Source organism: Rousettus aegyptiacus, unplaced genomic scaffold (assembly GCF_014176215.1).
Source record: "Rousettus aegyptiacus isolate mRouAeg1 unplaced genomic scaffold, mRouAeg1.p scaffold_m13_p_4, whole genome shotgun sequence".
NCBI classification, from domain to species: Eukaryota; Metazoa; Chordata; class Mammalia; order Chiroptera; family Pteropodidae; genus Rousettus; species Rousettus aegyptiacus.
The window spans coordinates 150,469,407-150,490,738 of NW_023416307.1; the positions used below are offsets into that span (position 1 = coordinate 150,469,407).

The window sequence follows — 21,332 nt, forward strand, 5'->3', positions numbered from 1 at the left end:
TGCCTGAGCCTTTTGATGCCTAGGGTCAGGATGGGGGGTCATATACAGTAGGTTGCTGCTGCTCCCCTGAGGACCTTTATGTCTCTGCCTGGGCAAATGCAAAATGTTCAGGGGCAAACTGATGGGAGGACTAGAATCTGCCAGTCTGCCTTTTCTGGAAACAGACTTCATGTAGGCCCATGGGTGGCCTGGCATTGGGGACTTGGCTGAAGAGAGCCAGAAGTTGCAGAGGCTAGAAAGCAGTGCTTTCTGACTAGTTGCTGCCACGGGCCCCGTAGCCTCCATGTAACCTGCTATGTCTTTCTTCTCCCTCTCTGGCCCATTTTGTCACCGCCCTGGCTCTTCTAGATCCCAGCTATCGTTCTTTTCACTCTGGTGGATATGGCCAGGATGCCTTGGGTATGGACCCCATGATGGAGCATGAGATGGGTGGCCACCACCCTGGTGCTGACTATCCAGTGGACGGGCTGCCAGATCTGGGGCATGCCCAGGACCTCATGGACGGGCTGCCTCCAGGTGACAGCAATCAGCTGGCCTGGTTTGATACTGACCTGTAAATCATCCTTTAGGTAAGAAGTTAGAAAAGCCAGTTTGGGTAAAATACTTTTACTCTGCCTACAGAACTTCAGAAAGACTCGGTTGGTAGGGTGGGAGTGGTTTAGGCCTCCTTGTAAATCTGCCACAAAAACAGATACATACTTTGAAAGGAGATGTCTTAGAACATTTGAATGTTCTCAGATTTCCGGTTGTTACGTGGTCATGTGTGGAAGTTATTAACTTTGATGTTTTTTTTTGCCACAGCTTTTGCAACTTAATACTCAAATGAGTAACATTTGCGGTTTTAAACATTAATAGCAGCCTTTCTCTCTTTATACAGCTGTTTTGTCTGAACTTGCATTGTGATTGGCCTGTAGAGTTGCTGAGAGGGCTCGAGGGGTGGGCTGGTATCTCAGAAAGTGCCTGACACACTAACCAAGCTGAGTTTCCTATGGGAACAATTGAAGTAAACTTTTTGTTCTGGTCCTTTTTGGTCGAGGAGTAACAATACAAATGGATTTTGGGAGTGACTCAAGAAGTGAAGAATGCACAAGAATGGATCACAAGATGGAATTTATCAAACTCTAGCCTTGCTTGTTAAATTTTTTTTTAATATCTGTAATGGTACTGACTTTGCTTGCTTTGAAGTAGCTCTTTAATTTTTTTTTGCAGTAACTGTTAGTTTTTTAAGTCTTGTAGTGTTAAGTTATAGTGAATACTGCTACAGCAATTTCTAATTTTTAAGAATTGAGTAATGGTGTAGAACACTAATTCATAATCACTCTAATTGTAATCTGAATAAAGTGTAACATTGTGTAGCCTTTTTGTATAAAATAGACAAATAGAAATGGTCCAATTAGTTTCCTTTTTAATATGCTTAAAATAAGCAGGTGGATCTATTTCATGTTTTTGATCAAAAACTTTATTTGGGATACGTATGGGTAGGGTAAATCAGTAAGAGGTGTTATTCGGAACCTTGTTTTGGACAGTTTACCAGTTGCCTTTTATCCCAAAGTTGTTGTAACCTGCTGTGATACGATGCTTCAAGAGAAAATGCGGTTATAAAAATGGTTCAGAATTAAACTTTTAATTCATTCGATTGTGTCCTTTTTTTTTTTCCTTATTAAATGGTTTGTGAGGATAATGAGTTGATCGAGGTCAGCATTAGGAAAACATACACTGTGAACTAATTTAAGTTATAAATCGTAGAGCTTCACCTCTAGATGGGCTTGTTAGCCACTTTTAGCATTTAGCCCTGGGTAAAATGGCACCAAAAACTGTTTCAGCTTTGAACACTGTGATCGAGCGAGCCTTTGCTTGTGTAAGAGGAGAGATTCTGCCATCTCCAACTGAAAGACTCTGGGTTTGGACTCTGGTCAAGACTCCTTCAACCTGGTCTCTCGCTGTGGTCATATGTATAATCTTCCCCAAGTGACCGGTGGTCTCTTTAATTCAAAGACATGTAGTCTTTAGGCTACATAGAGCAAAACTGAAGGTCACAAAGGCATCCCCACCCTAAATTCATCAGATGGTTTCAGTCTATTAAGGTAATAATGAAGAATTAACTATCTGGTTGGATTTCAGGCACCTTCACATAAGCGTGACTCATATAGAGAGGGGAATTCCTTCAGCTCCACTTTGAACTGATCATTAAGATGGCTTAAGTGCTGATGTTTATCTGAACATAGTCAAGCAGAATGGGCCTATTTCCACCTATCCGCCAGCTGGTCCTGTCATCCTGGTGGTGGGTCTGACACGTTAGCTCATCCCTTAGGGCAGAGTCAGTGGACCTGTTAAGACTTGTGTAAGACTTGTGTTCTGCTCTTTAAAGAGTCAGTGTTCTGTGCTCGGGCAGGCTGTTACTGATCCACTGTATTTTTATTAAGATCGTGACTATTAGATAATACATACTCAGTTCCTTTTTGTTGAAGATCGGCTTCATCTGGGGAGGACCTTTTGTGAAGCCTCACATTCCTCATTGTGGTCTGAAATGGAATTGGTGTTGGAAAGGAAACATCTGTAACCCAGTGAGGCGACAGGTCTCAGGTTTCGTTCAGTGTGACAGAACCGAGCCGGTACCGCAAACGCGTACCAGAGCGGCAAAGCAGGGTGCTTCGTTTAAATAACTTTTTAAAGCCAGAAAACATTTTCAGAACATTCCCTAAAATCATATTTTTGAAGTTCTATTTAAGAACTTAGTATGGAAGTTAATCTGAGCGGGGTGGTTCTGCACGGTGCTTGGAAGTCCGGAGGGCCAACCTCTCAGGAGAATGAGGAAGGCGCTCTGCTCACTGTCGGCCTGAACGCAAGGCCGGGACGGCCAGTACCGTTGCTGGCAGTGAGATGCAGCCGGAGGGTAGAGCTGTGGAACAGCTGAGTAGCCCATTTGCATAAAACAAATTAATGCAGAAAATCCATGACCAACAAAATATCAAAATTTTAAACAGAGATTGATTTTTCTTTTGCTTCAAGGTCCAGTATGGCTTAGTGTGTGACAGTCCACACTGGGCGCTTACATGTCTGTCCAATAATCACTACATTTATACGAGTGGCCACGCTGCTGTAAAAAACTGATCCATACACAACAGTATGAGTATACCTCAGACTCGATGTTAAACAAAAGCAGGACATAAAGACATGTCGGAGGGCTTCACTGATCCACAAAAGAACGGCACATTGTCTTGAAATCAGTCATCCATGGCCATCCATGGATGGCCAAAGTCAAAAGCAAAGTGATGAGATTGCAAAAATCAGAACAGTGGTTACCTGGGGACAGAGGTGCCTAGGACATTTGATTTCACTGCAGTGACCACCACTGAGCTGAAGAATGCAGTTTTTTCATGTTGCAGTAGATACTCTAGACGTGAGGCTTTGATCTAATTATTGGAATCTTTCAGATAAATAAGCTCTTCTTATTTTGATTACTTAAAATACAGAAGATCTGAATTGGGGTGTTTGGTTTAATAAGCAAAGAGCCCAGGTGACCAATTGCAGCCGGTTGTTTAGTCAGTGAGACTCTACCTGCCTTGAGTCGCCCACCCAGAGCAATTAGAAAATGACGGAGGGGGACAAGGATGGGGCAGAAAAGGAGCTGCTTTTTCTCACCTGTCCGCATCCTGGGCGCCGTCCACGCCACCTCCCGGCCCATGTCCAGTGTGGGCTGTCACACATCCACGTCTAGATCAGGTGTCCAGTCAAAGGCCAGGAGTGGCGCTTGTAAGGCCACTCTTGCCGGTCCCGTTGGGGCTCCACGCCTCCCTGGTCCTTGGTCCTTGTTCTAGGCCACGCTGCTTTTTCCCACATCTCCCTCGGCCTCACCGGAGCTTGAGGTTGTTAGGTCCTGAATTTTGGCCAGTCTTGTTCCCATCGCACTGCAGACAACCCTCGAGGGGGCGAAGCCCCTTTCTCCCACCTCAGCCCCCGCATATGTCCGTACATCAGAGATTTAGTTCTATGTCTTCTGTTGCTAGGAGAAGGAGAAGAAGGGCATCTGGCTTAACGTGGAGGCAGGAGAGCTCAGTTCCTCCTGTCACTTGCTTTGGACAAGAGTCTGGGCCACCAGAGCCCCATTCTGAGCTACACTACGGGGGTGATACCTGCATTCACAGCATTCACAGAACTGACCCGAGACCCTCAGATGATACAGAGCACCTCAGGGGAATAGGAACAGGGGTAACCAAGGGGCTGGACACCTACAAAGAACGCAAGGCAGTAAATTCTATTGCTGCATCCAGCAGACCTATGTCCTGAGCCGCCCCAGGTAACTCAGCTGCTCCTCAGGACACCTGTGGCCGGTCACCCCAAATGGTTCTTCCCAGGGACAGTTCCCCGGGCCCTGACTCAGGCTGGAAGTTCGGGCCCGGTCTTGAAGCCTGGGGCCCGCTGCCGGTGGGGGGAGGGAGGCAGCCGTGCCGCCGGCGCTCTTGCTGCCTCCTGTGCCTCCTACCTCTGACTTCAGTGGTTTCCGGGACGCCATTCCTCCCTGGGAGGCCCAGCCTGTGGGTTGTAGCCAGTTAGTTAAGCGTGAACACCTGAAGCTTGGAGGAGAAAGGTCTGGGCCCCTTGCCACTGCCAGGACCCCGAGGGCTCTGAGGGGGCCAGCGCTTGCCTCACACCTGGAGCCAGCCTGGGGAGCCCGATGAGGGGATGGGCCTCACACGGGGAGGGCACGGAAGGGTGTCTGCCCTCAGCCTCCTGCTGCCTGCCCGGCCAGCCTCACAGCCCCCCCTTCTGAGCGCCGGAACTGGGGGTGCTGCCTTCCACTGGATGCCTTTGTGAGAATGACAAAAAGGACCCCCAATGCAGGTGGACCTAGCGTCACACCTGGGTACCAGGCTTAGCATGGGCCAGCGTTGGTACCCTGGCCCCTCAGAGGGCAGCGGCACTGCTTGGGACCCTCCTCGCCCCTGGCCGCCTCAGGCCCTTCCTCGGCCAGTAACAGTCAACTCCAAGGTTCTGGAATGTTAACACCTTGTGTTGCCTTAAATGGAGCCTTCCCTGCTCAGCAGAAAGGGAAGTGGTGCTTCCATCGCTCTGACTATGTCGGGGGGGCGGCGCTGGGGGGCGCTGGGGGGCGCCGGGCCAGGGCTCAGCTGGTTCGCTGAGAACCAAATGAAGGGAGAACAGGTTTCACGTGAAAATGGAGGCCTGTGCCTGTGTCTGGACCCAGCAGTTAAAGCGACTGGAGCTAAAGGCCCCGCCCCTGGCTGCCCCATCAGCTAGCTCCCCACCGTCACCCCGGGAATACAGGCAGAGCCAGCCGGGCCAGGGCCACGTGGGTGCACAGCCCGGTGACGGGCACGGGGCCCAGCAGGACTTACACAGGCAGTGAGGAGGCGGTGCGCGATCAGACGGAACCGCCTGCTCCTGGGTGGGACACCCTCTCGTACCCCAGCTACTTACAGCTCAAGCTCTGGGCATGCCGCTTGGGGACACACAAGGGCTGCGGAGTTGAGTCCTGAGCCCACCCGGGCGAGTGGACTGGCTTCTCTGGGACTTGTTTCCTGAGAAGGCCTGCTCTGCGGGCCGCGGTGGGCATGAAATGCGGTCACTCCCATGCGTGCCTTTGCCAGAGCTGGGTGCAGGGCTGCCGCGCACAGGAGAAAGCCAAGTGGAAGCTGGCGGACTACCCGGATCTCTGGCGAAGGGAGGCTGTTGGCGGCGGCAAGACGGCTTCCCGGGGTGTGCAGTCGATGTGGCCACCCATGTGGCCACGTGGCTCCTACCATTTCTGCCGGTCCCACCCATCCCCTGTGCGTGGCGGCTGCCGCCTGGGGCAGAACCGGGGCAGTGTTTATCGCGGCAAACACAACCTCTTACGCACGGGGCACCCCAGCTGGGAGAAAGGGTTGCGGCTTTTGGTCTAGTCTACTAGTCCTTTCATTTGGCAGATCAGGAAACTGAGGCCCCAGAGACCAAGGAACGGCCTCAACTTGCTCACCTGCTTTGAGCTGTCCAGGGCCCACTCTCCCTCCCAGTCCAGATCCAGAGTATGCCTGCCTCAGTGCGGCAGCCCGGCACCTTTGCAGACTCCACGAGGTACTTTCACGGGCTCAACTCCGACCTAGGAGGTTCTGAGGGCGTGTGTGAGGGAACAGGAAGAAGCTGGGAGGTTTCAAGGGGACAGGGATACACAGCGGCAGCTTGGGGGCGGGGGGCGGGGTGGGGTACAACTCTAGATGTCATCGACCCATCTAGATGGGCAGACGCTCAAGGAAGCCAGCGTTCCTCGAGCAAACTTAACTGCCTGTGCCAGGACTGTTGGAATCAGTTTGTCCCCCAAATGCAGAAGCCAGGCAGCCTGTCAAAAGTGGGGAAGACAAGAAACTAGCTCCCAAAGGCCTGCCTGGGCCGCGCTGGAGAGCGCTCAGGCCTGGTCCTGCCTTCCACCTCTCAGATGGAGGCGGGCCGGGGACGTGGCTTCTCCACGGGTCTAGCACAGGCAGCTCAGGCTTTAGGGGAGGCCGCCCGGCCCACACGGAGAAGCAAGGACATCCTGAGAACAGCTAGCAAGCCTGGGGTTCCCAGATGTGTCCCCCAGGAACCGAGGAGCTCTATTCTGAGTCGGTTTTCTGGGGCCCAGAGTGAGCGCGCCTCAGCCGGAAGGTTCTGGGTTCAGCTGACTTTATTAGGTCCACGTACAGCTGCAGGTGTCGATGTGGCGGGCACGCTGGGGCGCTGACCTTGCCCGAGTGGCCAGGGGTGGTGCGGCAGGGCGGGCTTGCATTCGGTGCGTCCTGGCCTAGCGTCCAGCAGCCTGGAGGATTTCCTGGGCCAAGGAAGCCACCGTGCTGTCGGCAGATGAACTGGGAGAAAAAACCAAGGTAGAGACCCTCGTCATCTGCAGGCTGAGCGCCTCCTCCTCCTCCAGAGGGGCTGCTGTGTGACAGGCCAGCCGCTCCCCAGAGCTGCCGCCCTGCAGCACGTCCCGAGAGGCAGACACAGGGTTCCCGGGTGGTGCGGTGAGAACCCCCAGCCCACAGCCTGACTGGGGCCCGGGACTGGCCCTGCCACCACTCAGCATCTGAACTACGCACCAGGTGCACGGATGCTGAACTGTGAGGCAGGTCGCAGCAGCCAGGGGCCCCCCGTGCGGGTCCTGCGCAGCACCCACCGGCAGCTGCCCGTGCGGAAAGCCCCAGATCCCAGACCCACTGCGAGCGCCGCCTGCCTGGCTCCGTCTCCCCGTCTCCGGGCCAATCAGGCCGCAGCTCTGCGGTTCTTATTCTCACAGGTGTGGATGTACAATTAAGAGCTTAAAATGGAAACTCTGTCATTGGAGCAAATTGAGACACATTAAACCTGTGCCTTAACCACTGTTAGCAAAGAAATGAACGACACGGCGGTGTGCCGTGAAGTATAAAATTAGCTCGTGGCACGCTCTCGAGTCCACGGAAACAGAGCCAGAGTGGGAGCCACATAACCGGGGTGGGAGGGGGGGGCTGCATAAAGGAGGTGGGTCGAGGTGGGAGGGGCCGCGGGCGGGAGGCCGTGCCAGGCATCCCTGGTCGGCGTCAAGGCTCCCGAGGGACGGGAACGTGGCTGAAGCCAGCTGCCCCCCGCTGAGCCCAGGCTGCCCACCACGGCAGCCTCGGAAGGCCCCACCGGCTGGCGAAGAGGGCGCAGCAACCTGTGCCAGGGCCACGTCGAATGGGGGACGCTGCCACCCACTCGCTCCGGGTCGACACAAGAAAACCTTTTCGCATTCGGCCATCCAAACGGCGCTCCAACGAGACTACTTCATAGCGGCAACGTCCCGCCCAGCACAGGACCTGCCCGGTGCGGTCATTTCAGTTACTGGGGTGCCTGCCGTGGGTGCAGGAGAGGCTGCCAGCTTCGTGGAGCACTGAGCTTTGTTTTGTCACATCTGGTCCGAATTTCGGTCCAGCTCTCCCAAACTGGCGCAGCAAGAGGGTGTGCTGGCTTCAGCCTGCAGGCAGACGGACGCCCCGCCACACAGCAGGCCGGAGGGGAAGGGCTCCGGGGGGCCGTCCACAGAGCCTCGCTCCTCCCAACGCTCCCACGGTGGCCTCAGCACAGATCTGCTCAGAGCGGCTTCTCCACAGCTCTCTGCACGAGGCCGGGACCCCCGGGGTTGGACGTCACACGCTTTTCGCAAACCGGTCTAGCAGAAGGCCCGTGGGCCAGCCATGGAGTCCACACCTTAACACCACGGGGGCCGAGTGGGGCGCAGGAGGCTCCTCCCATCAGTCAGCTGCCCCCTCTCACCTCCCGGGAAGCACAGATAAAAACCTACTTTTCTGATTTAACCTAAGGAAGAAAGGGGTGGGGTAGAGCCCGCCCAGTCCAGGATTAAGTGCCAACAGGTTGGCTGGAGCTCAGCCTTCTCCACAGACTCACCGCAGCCATGCCTCACCTCAGTCATGCTTTTTTCCTCACATGAATACCCATCCTCAAACACCTGGGAGACTTCCTACAGCCCAGTGGTTCTGAAAACATGCTACCAGAGAATGCCAGGCGCCATGCCCAGTGAAGGCCAGGTGCTCCCCAAGAGGCGGGCCTTCTCCCCAGGGTGGGGACAGCGGCTGGGGCTCAGGGGACCTCTGGCCACCTCCCTCAGCTCGGGGAGCAGTGGTCTGAGGGAGGAGGGGTGACTGCATTCACTGAGTCGCTCGTCAAACCTCCCCAGCCCCCACCACGCGCCAGGCTCTGTCTCGCGTGGTGAGCCGTGACACGGGGCCGGCCGACCACAGCACGGGTACCCGGGGACAACTTTCTCTTTATCCCGTGCAGATGTTCTTTGGTCACTTGGCACTAACACTGTAAATAAACTAAGACTTGTAAGCCCTACCCCCACCACCTGCCGCCACCTCGCAAGTTCAGGGGTGCAGGGGATGCGTGTCGTCGCGGGGCGAGCCCTCCCTGTGGCGTGCGTCCCACGGAGCATGCGCACCAGCCTCGCTGCGGGGCTGGCGAGGCGCCAGGGTCCACCTTCACAGCGTGTGACACGCGGCCGTGCCCCTCGCTTCTGGAGCTGAGGGCTGGGAGGCCGACCTTGCCTCGCGACGTCTGACTCTGGGCGTCAGAGTCCGTTCTGCAGGTTGCAGGTTCTCCCGCTGAAGCAAGGCAGCCTGGTGCGGCAGGGCTGGCCGAGCGGCCGGTTCTGACCCTGGCCCTGCCCGGGCCTCCAGACCCTCTGCAAGGTGGGCATTATGACAGCTCTGGCCCGGCCGCTGACGGGGGGCCAGGTGCACACCAGCGGGGGACTGCCTTCCTTACGCGGTGCATTACACCTCTCGCCTGGTGTCCCCTCCCACCCGGTCATCATCCACAGCCCTCGCCTCTGCTCCCTAAGGAAGTGAATACTGCCTCCCCCCGGCGGGGCTAAGACTTTCTGCTTTTCTCCCTCCTGCCGATCCGCCTCCCGCATGGCAGGGGTTCCGGGGAGTGCAGAGCCGCCCTTCCCACACTGGGCAAGGAAATCTAGAAGGTGGTGGTCGCTGGTGTGCAGGCAGGGTGGGGGGACAGCCCAGGAGGGGAGCCTGAGCCTGCAGGGCTCCTCTGAGCCCCCCGGGAATACTGCTTACCCGCCCGCGGGCGCCAGCCGCCCCAGGGCCTGCAGGAGGCCGCCCGCATTCTTGAGGCTCTCCAGGTGCTTCTCGTTGGAGGTGATCTGCAAGGCAGCGAGAAGAATGTGGTCAGGTGGCCCATCCTGACTCAGGGCCCACTGGATGGGCACCCTGGGTCTCAGGCTACCTGTGGCTTCGGGGAGGATGTCCTCAGTCCCACCCCACAGGATGCTGCTGACCGCAGGGACACAGGCAGGCAGGGGTGACCTCTGGGGATGAGCACGAGGGAGTCGGCTGGGGATGTGCCGGGTCAGGGTGGGGTGCCTCCCGAGGTCCCTCTGGAGGCTTTGTGTCGAGAAGCCGGAACTTTCCAGTCAAAGCAAACTACGAGTGAACTTTCCAGGTGTCAGTCAATGCTAGGATACAGAAGGTCCCTGTGTCCTTGTGCCCTGAGCCCAACACGGCCTCTTTCGTATGGACAGAAGGATCATTCTAGGTGCCTGACAATCTGAGGAGCCTGAGAGAAGCAGCGCTAATAACCGAACCAGGGCAAACCCCTCTCCCCAGGATCCTGAGAAGTGCCCTCCCGCTCGCTGCTACGGTCCCAGGCGAAACAGGAAACACGTGGACATCCCTGACTCTGCAGCACCCATCCGCGGAATCGCGAACTCAGCCCTGGAAGGGACGCAGTGGGTGTTGACCAAGCCGTGGCTTCCGGAGGCCTAATTCGGCTGCCCCATAGAATGCGCCCACGTCCCGCAAGGCAGATAAATGAACTTGAGTCTAGCGTTGGACTTGCCCCTCTTCACTCACCAGTCACTCCAATTTTTACCCTGAATGTTATGTTAAACTATTTTGCAATAAACTTGCATGGCACTCTACGTTTCAGAAGCCTTTGCAGTTTCCTCATTTATCTTTTCCACAGCCTCATCTGCTAAGGCAAGCGTGGCACGTGTTTTATGGATGAGGTAGTGGCGGCTCAGTAAGACGGAAGGGCGCATGTGGGGCCTGAGCCTACCTACCCGGGAAGCACGAACCAGCCTGGCCTCAGCTGATCATGCTGCTCAGACGTTCTGTGTCTTTCCCACTTGGTCATAGCAACAAGGCTGATGACCGTCTCTCTAGTTCTCAAAAAGACTGAACATTTCTTCATCAATCAATCACGGTGACAGGAAGGTCACAGGGGTAATTAAACGTTAACACAGACTCTGAATTACATGTGAATGACTTTGTGCCTTCACTGAGATCCCGCCCCACTTCCTGAGGGTGCCAGAGAGCAGCTGCATCAGGTGCGATTTCTGCAAAGATGTGCATCTTAAAAGAGCTGATGTAAACTTCTGAAATCACACCCAACTTGATGAGTTCAAGCGGGCTGCTGTTTGAAAATCTCGGCTGTAGCTGAATCATGTCTGAAGTAAGCACAGACTTATCCCGAACGGTTCATCAGTGAGAATTCCCACCTGGTTCTTCTCAAAACTGTGCCTCACACGGCTCAGCTGAGTTACATCCAGGCTCACTTCCCCGGCCGCCCCACCGTGGACTGTGTGTAGAGGCTGTGCTGCAAATCATGACGCCACAAGTGGCTAAGACATGACAAGCCTACATTCACTCGTAGGCTCGTTAGAAGGTGCAAACAGGAAATACAGTGAGAACGCGATCAAAGGGAAGGGCCGAAACAGCATTGTGTGCAGCTGACACAGATGTAGACGTAAACTATGTGATTTGGCTCCTCCACTTAAGTCTTATTAACGACACGCTCTGTCGTCCTGTATACGAAGACAAGTTAATTAGAAAACAAAGAATTTAAGTAATATCAATCAGAGGTTCTAGTTCTGGGTAAAAGAAAAAAAAACACACGGCAGCCTTTCTCGGCCCCTGAGTGCAGCTGCAAACCCTGAAGAATGCACGGCAGCTATTTGAGGACGATGAGGGGCAAACGGCGACTACCTACCGACTTCAAAGCCCCACCGATGTGGTGGCGAGTTTACCACTTCTTTCCCTCAGCTTGACCTCAACAAATCCAAATCCCAGAAGTGAGCATCACGGGGCAAAAGAGAGCGCTCCAGGAGGAGCCAGGCTTCGGGAATGGCTACGGAAACTCAGAGAAGCTCCAAGAGGACAGACGACGCCCCTCGACTCTCCTCTTCCTCGGGCTCCTCTCCCCCAGGGGGTTCCGTGCTGGCGGGGGTGGCGGTGAGGAGGACGGAGTCCGCCCCGAACGCGCTTCTCCCTCTGCCCTCCCAGATCTCTTAGTGTTTGGCCCAGACATGGTGACTCTGGAAGTAAGAAGCTTAGGGCCAGACAGGAAATGGGAGCCCTGGGAACCAGAAGCGTATTGGATAAAAGCAATGAACTGGGGAGAGCTTGAGAAAGCAACCCCATAAAATTGTTTAGGGACTCCTCGGCTCGCCGTCAGCCAGTGCCTGCATAGAACTGACCTAAGGAGCATACCAAAAAGTTGGAGAACTGAGTTCATAAACCTCCGCCCAGACGCCAGACTGATCCCCGGAGGATGGGCACACAAGGTAGATCTAAACAGCATTTGCAAACTCTTTGAAACTGACCTGATGTTGAAATTACAATCCCAACCTGTAGCCTGAATTTAGCATAATTGCTTGCTAAAACACAACTATCAACATTCTCTGTAGGGTTTCAACAAGACACAGTGTCTCATAATATTTAAAATGGCCAGGATAAAATCCAAAATACTGGGCATACAAACAACTACAAAAATCTCAATTCACGTGAGGAAAGACAATCAACAAGACAATGAATAAGAAAATGAATTATCTGACAAAGAATTTAAAGTGTTATAGAAATGCTAAAATGCACAATCACTAACACTCTTGAAACAAATATTAAAATAAAATAGAATGCAAAAAAAATAGAAGATATAAAGGAGAACCAAATGGAAATTTTAGAACTAAAAATATAATGACTAAAATGCTTTAAAAACCACACTGAATGAACTCATTAGCAGGATAGAAAGAGGTAATAGACTTGAAGATAGATTAATAGAAATGATCCAATCTGAGTAACAGAGAAAAAAAGGTTGAAAATACAAATGGACTGAGCCTCGGGGACCTGTGGGACAGTATCAAAAGGTTTGTCACTGGAGTTCCAAAATGACAGGACAACATGAATGGATGAAAAAGTATTTGAAGAAATCACAGCTAAAACTATTCCACGTATGATGAAAGACATAAACCTACGATTTAAGAAACGGAGAAAATTGCAAACAAGATAAAGCCAAAGAAACCACACTCGAACACATCATAATCAAATTAGTTAAAGACAAAAAATCTTGAAAGCGGCCAGAAAAATAGTGATGTATTACTGATAGGAGAACAATGATGTGAATTACTGTGGATTTCTCATGACACTGAGGTCGGTAGAGAGGGACGAAATATTTTTAAAGTGATAAAAGAAAAGAACTACCAAATCAGAATTCTATACCTAGCAAAATCTTCAGGAATGAAGGTGAAGTAAAGATTTCCATATGAAGGAAAACCGATAGAGGCATGATGCCTCCAGAAAAACTGCTGAAGAAAGGTCTTTCCGAGAGAAAGGAATAACACCAGAAGGAAACTTAGAACGTCAGAAATAAAGAAAAAGCAGTAGAAACGGTAAGTATCTCTGTAAACATAACAGAATATCCTCTCTCATGTATTACTTGGTATGTACGTCTGATTTGATTTCTAGTATGAGATGTGAGTACAGATAAATCTGGGTAATTTTGAAAGGATAAGAGTCCTAATTTGCCCTGCTAAATTATTTTGTCTTATGGCATCGGTTTTCTATAATTAGTCAAGTTTGCAATATTAGCATTTCAAGTGGCTTTGAAATGAAATATCCTTAGACGTGAATCACTCCTTTCTCCCAGCGTTTGGTCTCTTCTTGAGGCCACCGATGGTTATACATGCAGATGGAAGCCAGCTTTCTTTCAGAAGTGTTCCACTGTATCTACCAGACAACATGGCCTTTCTTTCATCTTCTATTTTCTCGGTACTTAAACATTCTTAGAAACCAAATTGTGTGTCTGCTCAAAAGTCATCGCACCTACTTCACTTTCAAGCTACTCAGGCAGAGAATGCTCCGTGCACACTGAGACCGTAGAGAAATCTCCTTCCCGTCTGAACGAGGTAGGGCTAAAAGTGACACCCGCTCGCTGTGATCCTGATTTCATGGCCGAGAGACCCTTGGAGAACTTCTCGTGGCTGTGATTAGAGTAGCCACCAAAGAGCACCACAGCGACTCTTCAAGAAAATAGATCATGCAAGGGGAGACTGGCGAAAGGTGTAAATACAACACCTCTTCCTGTGGTTACTATTTTCATTATTAGCACTCGGTTAATCCCCACGAGCCAAGACAAGCAAGCTCAACCTTATTTTGCAACAAGGTGCTAACTCTAAGAGCCCATGAGTGGATTTCATTATCCCAAAACATCAAATGGCAGGTGTCCGCTCCCTACAAACAGCCACGTCTGCCTCACGATGCTCTGCCTTATGCTGAAAACACATCGACCGAACGTGGAGTGCTAGTCGTTATCCCATGCGCTAAGACATCTGACTGGTGGCCGTGTGGTTAAAATCCATCAGCATGGACGCATGAATTAGACAAAGTGCGTGCAGGTCACCGGGGAGAGAGGATTCGTTCAAAATGCAGAATCTTTAAGGAAAAAATTACTTTAAAGGTGGAAGTCTGAGCTTAGAACTGAGACCGGCTTGGAAAGATGACTCCCCTACTTCCGTTTAACTGAGGACATATATGAAAATGTACTTTGGGTAAACACACTGCTTTATTCAGCTTTCGGCTTGGTCGGTTTCACACGGCTGCCTGTCGGTCGGCCCTCGCGCGTCGCTTGGTATAACTGAAACACTTGAAATGTCCTGTAGAATCGTCCCTCAGCTTCCCCACTGGGCTCACGAATTATAAGGTGCTGGCTTTGCACACAGCCCCCCGCAGCGGCTTCTTCCCTTCAGCTCCTCAAATGCAAACTAACCACAGGAGACACCTCAGGTCCCGGTCACTGCAGGAGCCTGACATCAGCCGGCCTCCTCAGTTTGCAGGTGGGGCTGGGGGAACAGAGAGGGCAGTGGCTTGTCTGGGACAAAGTGGCCACCGAGAGACAAAGCCAGGCCTGTGTCTACACTCCTTATCTAAGGCCTGGAAAAAAAAAATGTGTACATCAGAATGTACTTTTTTTTTTTTTTCTATCACTGTGGTACGTCACGAATTCAGGCTCATAAATATGACTCATGGCATCATCCTCAAGAAGCTTATAAAGTGCTCCGGTGCAGGCTTCTCCACTTCGAAACGGTCTGGGGTATGCGAGGCCATGGGGCTGTCGCTGAGTCAGGCATGGGCAGGTCGCGGGGCTTTGTTTACGAGGTGTAGAGTAACATGTGTCTCTGTCTCAGTGATCCTGAACGTGTGTGGCGGAACAGGGCCCCATCGCGAGTCTCTCTGGACAGGCCCAGGCAACGGAGAGACTCGGAAAAAAACCAGGGCATGACGCCGACGGCGGCGAGCACGGCCCAGGTGCCCCTTGGCGCGTGTTATTACAGACACACACTTCACGCAGGGGAGGATTATTTTAATGCCGTGGCCTTCAGATCTCACAAACACAAGTAAAAACAAGCAGGTAACTATGACGACTCCACTTCAGAGAGTTTAAATTTCAAAAATAAACCTATCCATCTAGTCCCTTTATTTTGTTCTCTTAACATATACTTTGTCTTCTCTTCGGCTGAGGTTTTTATGTGACTTCAAAGACGTTTCTACCTGTTGCGTATCAAGACACGCTATCTCCTTGCAATCAGACGCCGGGCTGGAATCTGGGGAAGAACCTCCAGCTGGTGTGATGGAATCTGGCAGGCTCTACCTGCTCCCCTGCCCGCCGCCCACTGCCTGTCTGGCGCTACAGCGCTCGCTCTGGGCCTCTCCAGAAAGTTCTCGAGCTGCTGCCCGGGTCGTCTTGCCTTTCACATTCAGACTAAAGCAAGACTATAACACAGGCCGCTCTGCGCCCGGGCCCATATGCTCGCCGCGTCCTCCATGGGACAGAGTGCATCTGTGGTGGCCTGGAGTAATTCTCACACACGGCCCTCAGCTGTCTTGTGCCATCTGCGCCCTCCCTGGAGTTCATTTAATGACTTTATGTTCCTCAACAAAAGCAAGGAAGGCCCCTCTGACCCGGCCAGTAAGCGGGGGCTGATCTAAATGAAATCTTGAGGTGCCAAGCAGGACTCCCGTCAGACAACCTGCTGGCCGCCAAGGTGCGAGGGTGTCCAGTTGGAACCTGTACTGAGGTGTGTCAAGGGAAGAGGCGGGGTCTTGCAGATGAGGAGGGCCCAGTCACAAAGCCTTGCTGCCCGGATCTGGCCAAGGTTCCCGCGGACAAAGGTTGTCTGGACGGGACAGGTATTAGGGTAAAGGCCCTGAGCAGTACTGGGGGATAAGGAGCACCATCCCTGGGTCCCCATGGACCACCACGGAGCATTCTGCCACGCTCTGCGTGAGGCCCAGCTCAGCTTTCACTCCCCGGGAGACCCCGGCAGCACTTTGGCCCGGGGAGAGTGGTGGCATCTGGAAGAGAAGTTGAGGAAGGCTGGGGCGGGAGAGGAGGACAATGGCTGACCGCCTCTCGGTCAGGAGCACCCGTGAGCTTCCATGTTATATGCTCAAGAAGGACTGGTGGCGGAGGGAGAGAGCGTGCGCAGGGCACAAGCAAGCGTGTGTGGGCAACGCCAGCGAAACCCAGGTTTCAGGGGGAAACTGTTGGTTTTCTCATTCGTCCAGAGGACTAACAGGGCCAAGAGGCCGTGGAGTAAGAAGAGCCTAGGATCCGAGTCATTAAAGGAAACTAACATCTCTGAGCGTCTACGCCGTTCAGGAAAAGTATTAAAGCGCTTTCGAATATATTATCTTCTTTTTGAGAACCTTGAAAATTAAGCATTACTATGCTCATTTTATGGACGAGGAAACAGAAGTTAGTAGGGCCCACGTGACTTGCACAAGGTCACCCGGCCGGCGAGCAGCAGAATGCTCGCCGACTTTAAGACCCGTACTCTTCCCAGGAGATCACTCCATCCTCACATAACCGCTCAGAACCCTGCACAGCTGTTGGCTGACTGGCTAATTACTAAGAATTGACTGACTGATGAGACAGAGTTTCTTTTCACTTCCAGCTCCAATGCCTCCATGCTGGTGAGCTTGGGTAAAGGCTTACACCTCCGTGCTGCTGTGTGGATTCCCCTTGTAAACTGAGGGACGCCCTTTGCTCCCCAATAGTTCCTCATCACGTCCAGGCAAGGGCCTTAGACACGACCGGGAGATCCAGCCCTTGGCCGGAGAAGCGTGCGGGCCGTGTGTACTGACTCATGCACAGTTTCTGATGTGGCCACCACCGCTCGTCTGGCCATTTCTCTCAGCACCTGGACACCTGCAGGCTTTTGCGTGTCTCTCTTTGCACCCGTAGGTGGACGACCGTCCCGGCTGGTGGTGGCAAGTGAGTCACCAGTTTGTTGGGTGGCTGCGGGCCACTATCTCCTGTTCTCTTCACGATGACCCTATGAAGAAGGTCTTCGATGGGTGCATGTTAAGATGGGGTGAGGGTGCTGGTCGGTAGTGGAGCTGGGATGGAGACCCAGGTCTGGCTGACTCTGCCCACTGTTCCCCGCCATGCTGGTCCCCATGCAGCCCTTTGCCTTCCTCAGTAAGGGTCTGGCTGCGGGAGCATCCGACGCAAACAGGAGCGGTGCCTGACTGGGGAAGGCAGGCGCCGACGCCTCCTGTGGAGAAGGAGAAGGCTGGCATTCCGCCATGGGAGGCGGGAGCAGCCCCAGCTTCCAGGAGCCTCAGGTTGGAGCGGGGAGCCCTCTCCTCTCAGCCGACACTTCCCGGTTTGGGAAAGCAGCGAGCACGGGAGGCTGAATGGTGGGCGAGCGCTCGGGACATCAGAGGGCGCAGGCGAGCTGACGTGGGTGGGGACGGCCCAGAGTGGCAGGACTCCCTCCTCCCACCTGCCCCTTCTCCCCCCTCCTGGGGTCCGTGTGCTCCTCCGCCTGGCTCGACACCCCCAGCCCCGTCTCCCGCCAGTGCCTGTGGGCACCTACAAACCTGGAGGCCACGGACATGACCTGCTGAGGATTCGAATGAGTATCTCACCCCATATGACACGATTATTTTCTAGAAGGAAATTATCCATATCTATGGTCTTCATTTTAGGCCGGCCAATTTTCTCAGCTCTCCGCGGGGCAGTAAAAATCCCCTTATTGCTAAGAAACTGCTTGTAATTACATCAGTTTCTGGCCATTAAGTCCAGTGTTTCGAAAGTTGACTATAATATAGCCGGCTGGGGAAATCTTTTAGGCCTGATCCAACTAACTAACTACAACAGTCGGGGCCAAAATAAGTGAGGAAAAAAAACAGTTTTAATTGGCAAAGAATTATAATTCTGGATCTCTGGTGGATATAAGAATAAACCGGAGGCTGGCCCGAAGCGAGTGCTGGGGAGACACAGGATCAGGCCGTACCCTTCCCCGGGAGGACCCGACCCGAGCGCTCGGAACGGCCCACGGGAGCGGAGAGAGTCCCAAGGCAGGGCCACTGGGCCTCAGCCCCGGGGCGCGCTGGGACCAGCTCCTCACGAGGGAGCATGCTCGAGTGGCAGCTGGCCGCCGTGTGACGAGACGTGTGAGGACGGGGTGACAGGCGGCGAGGAGCTGTGTGAGGTGTGTGCGGACTGCACGAGTCTCGGCCCGTCCTTGGGGTGCCACCCGGGTTCACACGGACGTGTGTTTGACAATGGAATCACTGAATGCGTGGGGGGGGGGTGTACGTGACAGCGGGGCTCTGGGGCAGGACAGAAGTAGCAGAAGAGGCTTAACAGTGCCCGTTTCCAGCCCTTTCTCTGAACTCTTGTTGCCCGGGGGTTGGGTAGGCAAAGCAGGTTGACAAAGCAGGTCGACAAAGCTACGCAAGCCCTATGACTTCGTCCTTCCTCAAGTCCCCACTCTACCAAGTGAGGACGCTGTCGGCCACTCACCGACTCTGTGACGCAGCCATTATGAATAAGGACGGCAGGGACATGCTCGCAATGTAATATTACGTAAACACACACACACATGCACACACACACACACACAATCTGAAAGCACGTGGAACGTGACCGCAATTGTACGGTGAGCCCAGGGGCACCCTAAGTGTGAGGCCTCCAGTCTGAGAAGCAAATCATGCAGCCGGCCAGGCGTCACTGCTGGGCCCACGCGGTCCAGCGAGAGGCGGGCAGAACCGGAATCGCAGCCACGCACGGGGCGAGCGCGCGGGACACTCTCCCCGCAACCGTGAAGGGTTTGACGAGCGCTAGCTGGCACGGTTCTGCGGCCGAGCAGACAGGGCACCCCGAGCACCTGCTCCGGTGTGGGCGCTGTGCTGCGAAGAGGGTGTCCGGTCACAGCTCCCACCGTGAGACACACACGCCGCCCGGGGCTTAATCGCGGCGGCCCCCTCGCCGCCTGTCGGCGGGGCCGGACACGGGCAGAGCCGCAGCCCGCAGCCCGCGGGGACCCCTGAGCTAGGAGTCTGTCCGTCACTGCCCCTTCTGCCTCGCTGTCCTCCAAACTTCACCCTACCCGTCTGGGGCTCTCCAGTGAAACGTGAGAGGCCCCGGAAGGATCACCGCATTGGTAAAATTGGGAGGAAAAATGAAACGGAAAGGAAAATTAAAGCGCATTTGGTTTACATGGTTAAAGCCATCAGACACCAATCAGTGAAAATATAGGTCAGTCGGAGACCGCTGGACAGCCGAACATGCCCCTGGTGCTGTGCTATTCTCTGTTCGGAGACTCGGTCAGATACTGAAACCGAGGCTGTGCACCTGGCTGCACCGCACACGCACACGTGAACCCAACACCACAGTCGAGGCGGAGAATCCCTCCCTCCCTCGCCCAGCTTCCTCATGCCCGCTGGTCACCCTCCCCGTCGCCTCCGCCCCACGTGCACCCCACCCTGCGGCCGCCCTCACCAGTGCTCCGTCCCGCGAGCGCTCGCTGCCTCCAACTCTCAGCTCCGTCCCCGCGCTCAGGGCATCTTCTGGGCTCCACCTGCCTCCTCCTCCATGTGTGCCATGGCTTGCAGACTCTGAAGGCAGGAAGCGGGGCGATCGCAGCGTCCCCCTCTTTCTGTGCTGCCTCTCGGGGGGTCACTCTCGTTAACCGCCTGAAGTCCAGTGTCATGAGAACCATGGTCACGCAGTATTTTTTTTCTCCTGTTTTTGTGTGTTTGTTGTTTCGGTAGATGGGGCCAACCTGTGCCCTCTTGCTCCGTCTTGCCCTGCCGTGGACATCCGCATGTATTATTCATTTACAGTGCTTGTACGTCCAAAATTTCTCTATTGTTGGATACCTGGAATGTTTCTAGCTTTTCCTTTTTTGTGTGCACTGCACAAAAAGTGTGTTAGTGGTACATTTCAAGGGCGCACGGCACCGAAGCCAATACTACACTGATGTTCAGTCACGGTGGTAAGCATCGTTTTCTTCAAATAGCATAGATTGTCTTAAAACAAACAAACAAAAAGACCTGGGGACTGACTCATGGATTTACAGGTGGGTGACAACCATAGACTATTTTGGCACAGATCCAGCCAAATTAGTGCTAGGTCCTGGCCTAGAATATGTGAACCAGAATAAGGCTCTTGGTGGGCTCGATTCACGGCCGCTCACTCAGATTCCTGAAGCCTCGACAAGCAGCGCAGGAAATTACGCCCCACAGGGCCGGGTTCTAATTCGATGTCGCTCCGATTTGCTGAGATTTCTCTGTGCTTTGTCGCTCATGGCTGCAGGTGCCCAGGACTGCTATCGATGTGGTGGCAGAGAGGGGGATGGGTGAGGGGACGCGATTCTGGCACCTAGGCGCAGCGCTCGGCCCGTCTGCACTGCCTGCCGTGTGGGGCGCCCGAGACGTGTGTGCCCCGCGTCCCCCCCCCCCCGCCTCGGCTCACAGGCCCGCGTTCCAAAGGGGCTGACGGAGTGACCCAGGTCGTCCCACGACCCTTGCAAGAAAGACCAGCAATGCAGGACAGCCTGTGGTGCTCGGCGAGCACCTTGGGAGAAGCGACTTACCCGTTACTGTCCGTAAGGAAGGCCGGGACAGTGACAGAACGAGGCGGAGCTGCCGAGCTTTGGGGACCGTTAGGTCGGCGGTCCGTGGCCACGGAAGGGACCCGGGGCGTCCGCTCCGCCTGCTGCCACGTTGGAACCGTTTGCCAGTTGCAAAGAACCATGTGACAGCACTTTGTCGGGGTTACAACAAAGCATTGGTATGGGTTTTGCTTTCGAAAGTATTTGACTTATATGACCCAATAGTTAGGCGATTTTTGAAGCAAACCCTTAAGTACACAGAAACAAAACATTAGATCAAAAGATCAAACTTAAAAAGATGCCTAAAGATCAAAGCTTCTTGTTCATCTTTTTTTTTTTTTTCTTTTGCTGCAGGAGTGTCTAGCAGAGGGAGAAAATATTTCTTTTGAGAAATACTCTTTTCAAAGGAAGATGAGAATCTGGCTTTAAGAGAATGGCCGAAGGGCGGGAGATAAAGGGTGGGGAAGAGTCAATAACGGCAGCCGGAGCAAAGCTTTCGGCTACTCGTCCAGACACGGCGGTGCCTCTGTCGGATGTTTGCACACTCGAGAGAGAACCCCCCAGCTGCTGGCGAATTCACTCGGAACCTTTCCTAACGTCTGCAGGGGCCAGGTGCTAGGTGACG

The 21,332-nt window shown here is 53.7% G+C and overlaps 2 protein-coding genes across 8 annotated transcripts in view; one reads left to right on the forward strand and one right to left on the reverse strand.

The window, feature by feature from the left end:
* Positions 1-1,633, forward strand: part of CTNNB1 (catenin beta 1) — a 34,728-nt gene extending 33,095 nt beyond the window's left edge. For 2 of the 4 annotated variants that reach the window (XM_036219865.1, XM_016163302.2), the window contains exon 15: positions 349-1,633. In XM_036219865.1, the coding sequence (XP_036075758.1) occupies positions 349-557 (209 nt within the window). In that variant the 3' untranslated portion in view covers positions 558-1,633. The remainder of the gene's footprint in view (positions 1-348) is intronic. The other 2 variants (XM_016163303.2, XM_016163304.2) reach the window with 2 other exon arrangements.
* The window catches only part of ULK4 (unc-51 like kinase 4), a 364,809-nt gene continuing 344,696 nt past the window's right edge, over positions 1,220-21,332 (reverse strand). For 2 of the 4 annotated variants that reach the window (XM_016163283.2, XM_036219850.1), the window contains 2 exons: positions 9,585-9,670; positions 1,220-6,842 (listed from right to left, as the gene is read on the reverse strand). In XM_016163283.2, the coding sequence (XP_016018769.2) occupies positions 6,779-6,842; positions 9,585-9,670 (150 nt within the window). In that variant the 3' untranslated portion in view covers positions 1,220-6,778. Of the gene's footprint in view, positions 6,843-9,584; positions 9,671-9,761; positions 9,951-21,332 lie in introns of those variants that run through there. The other 2 variants (XR_004950599.1, XM_016163281.2) reach the window with 2 other exon arrangements.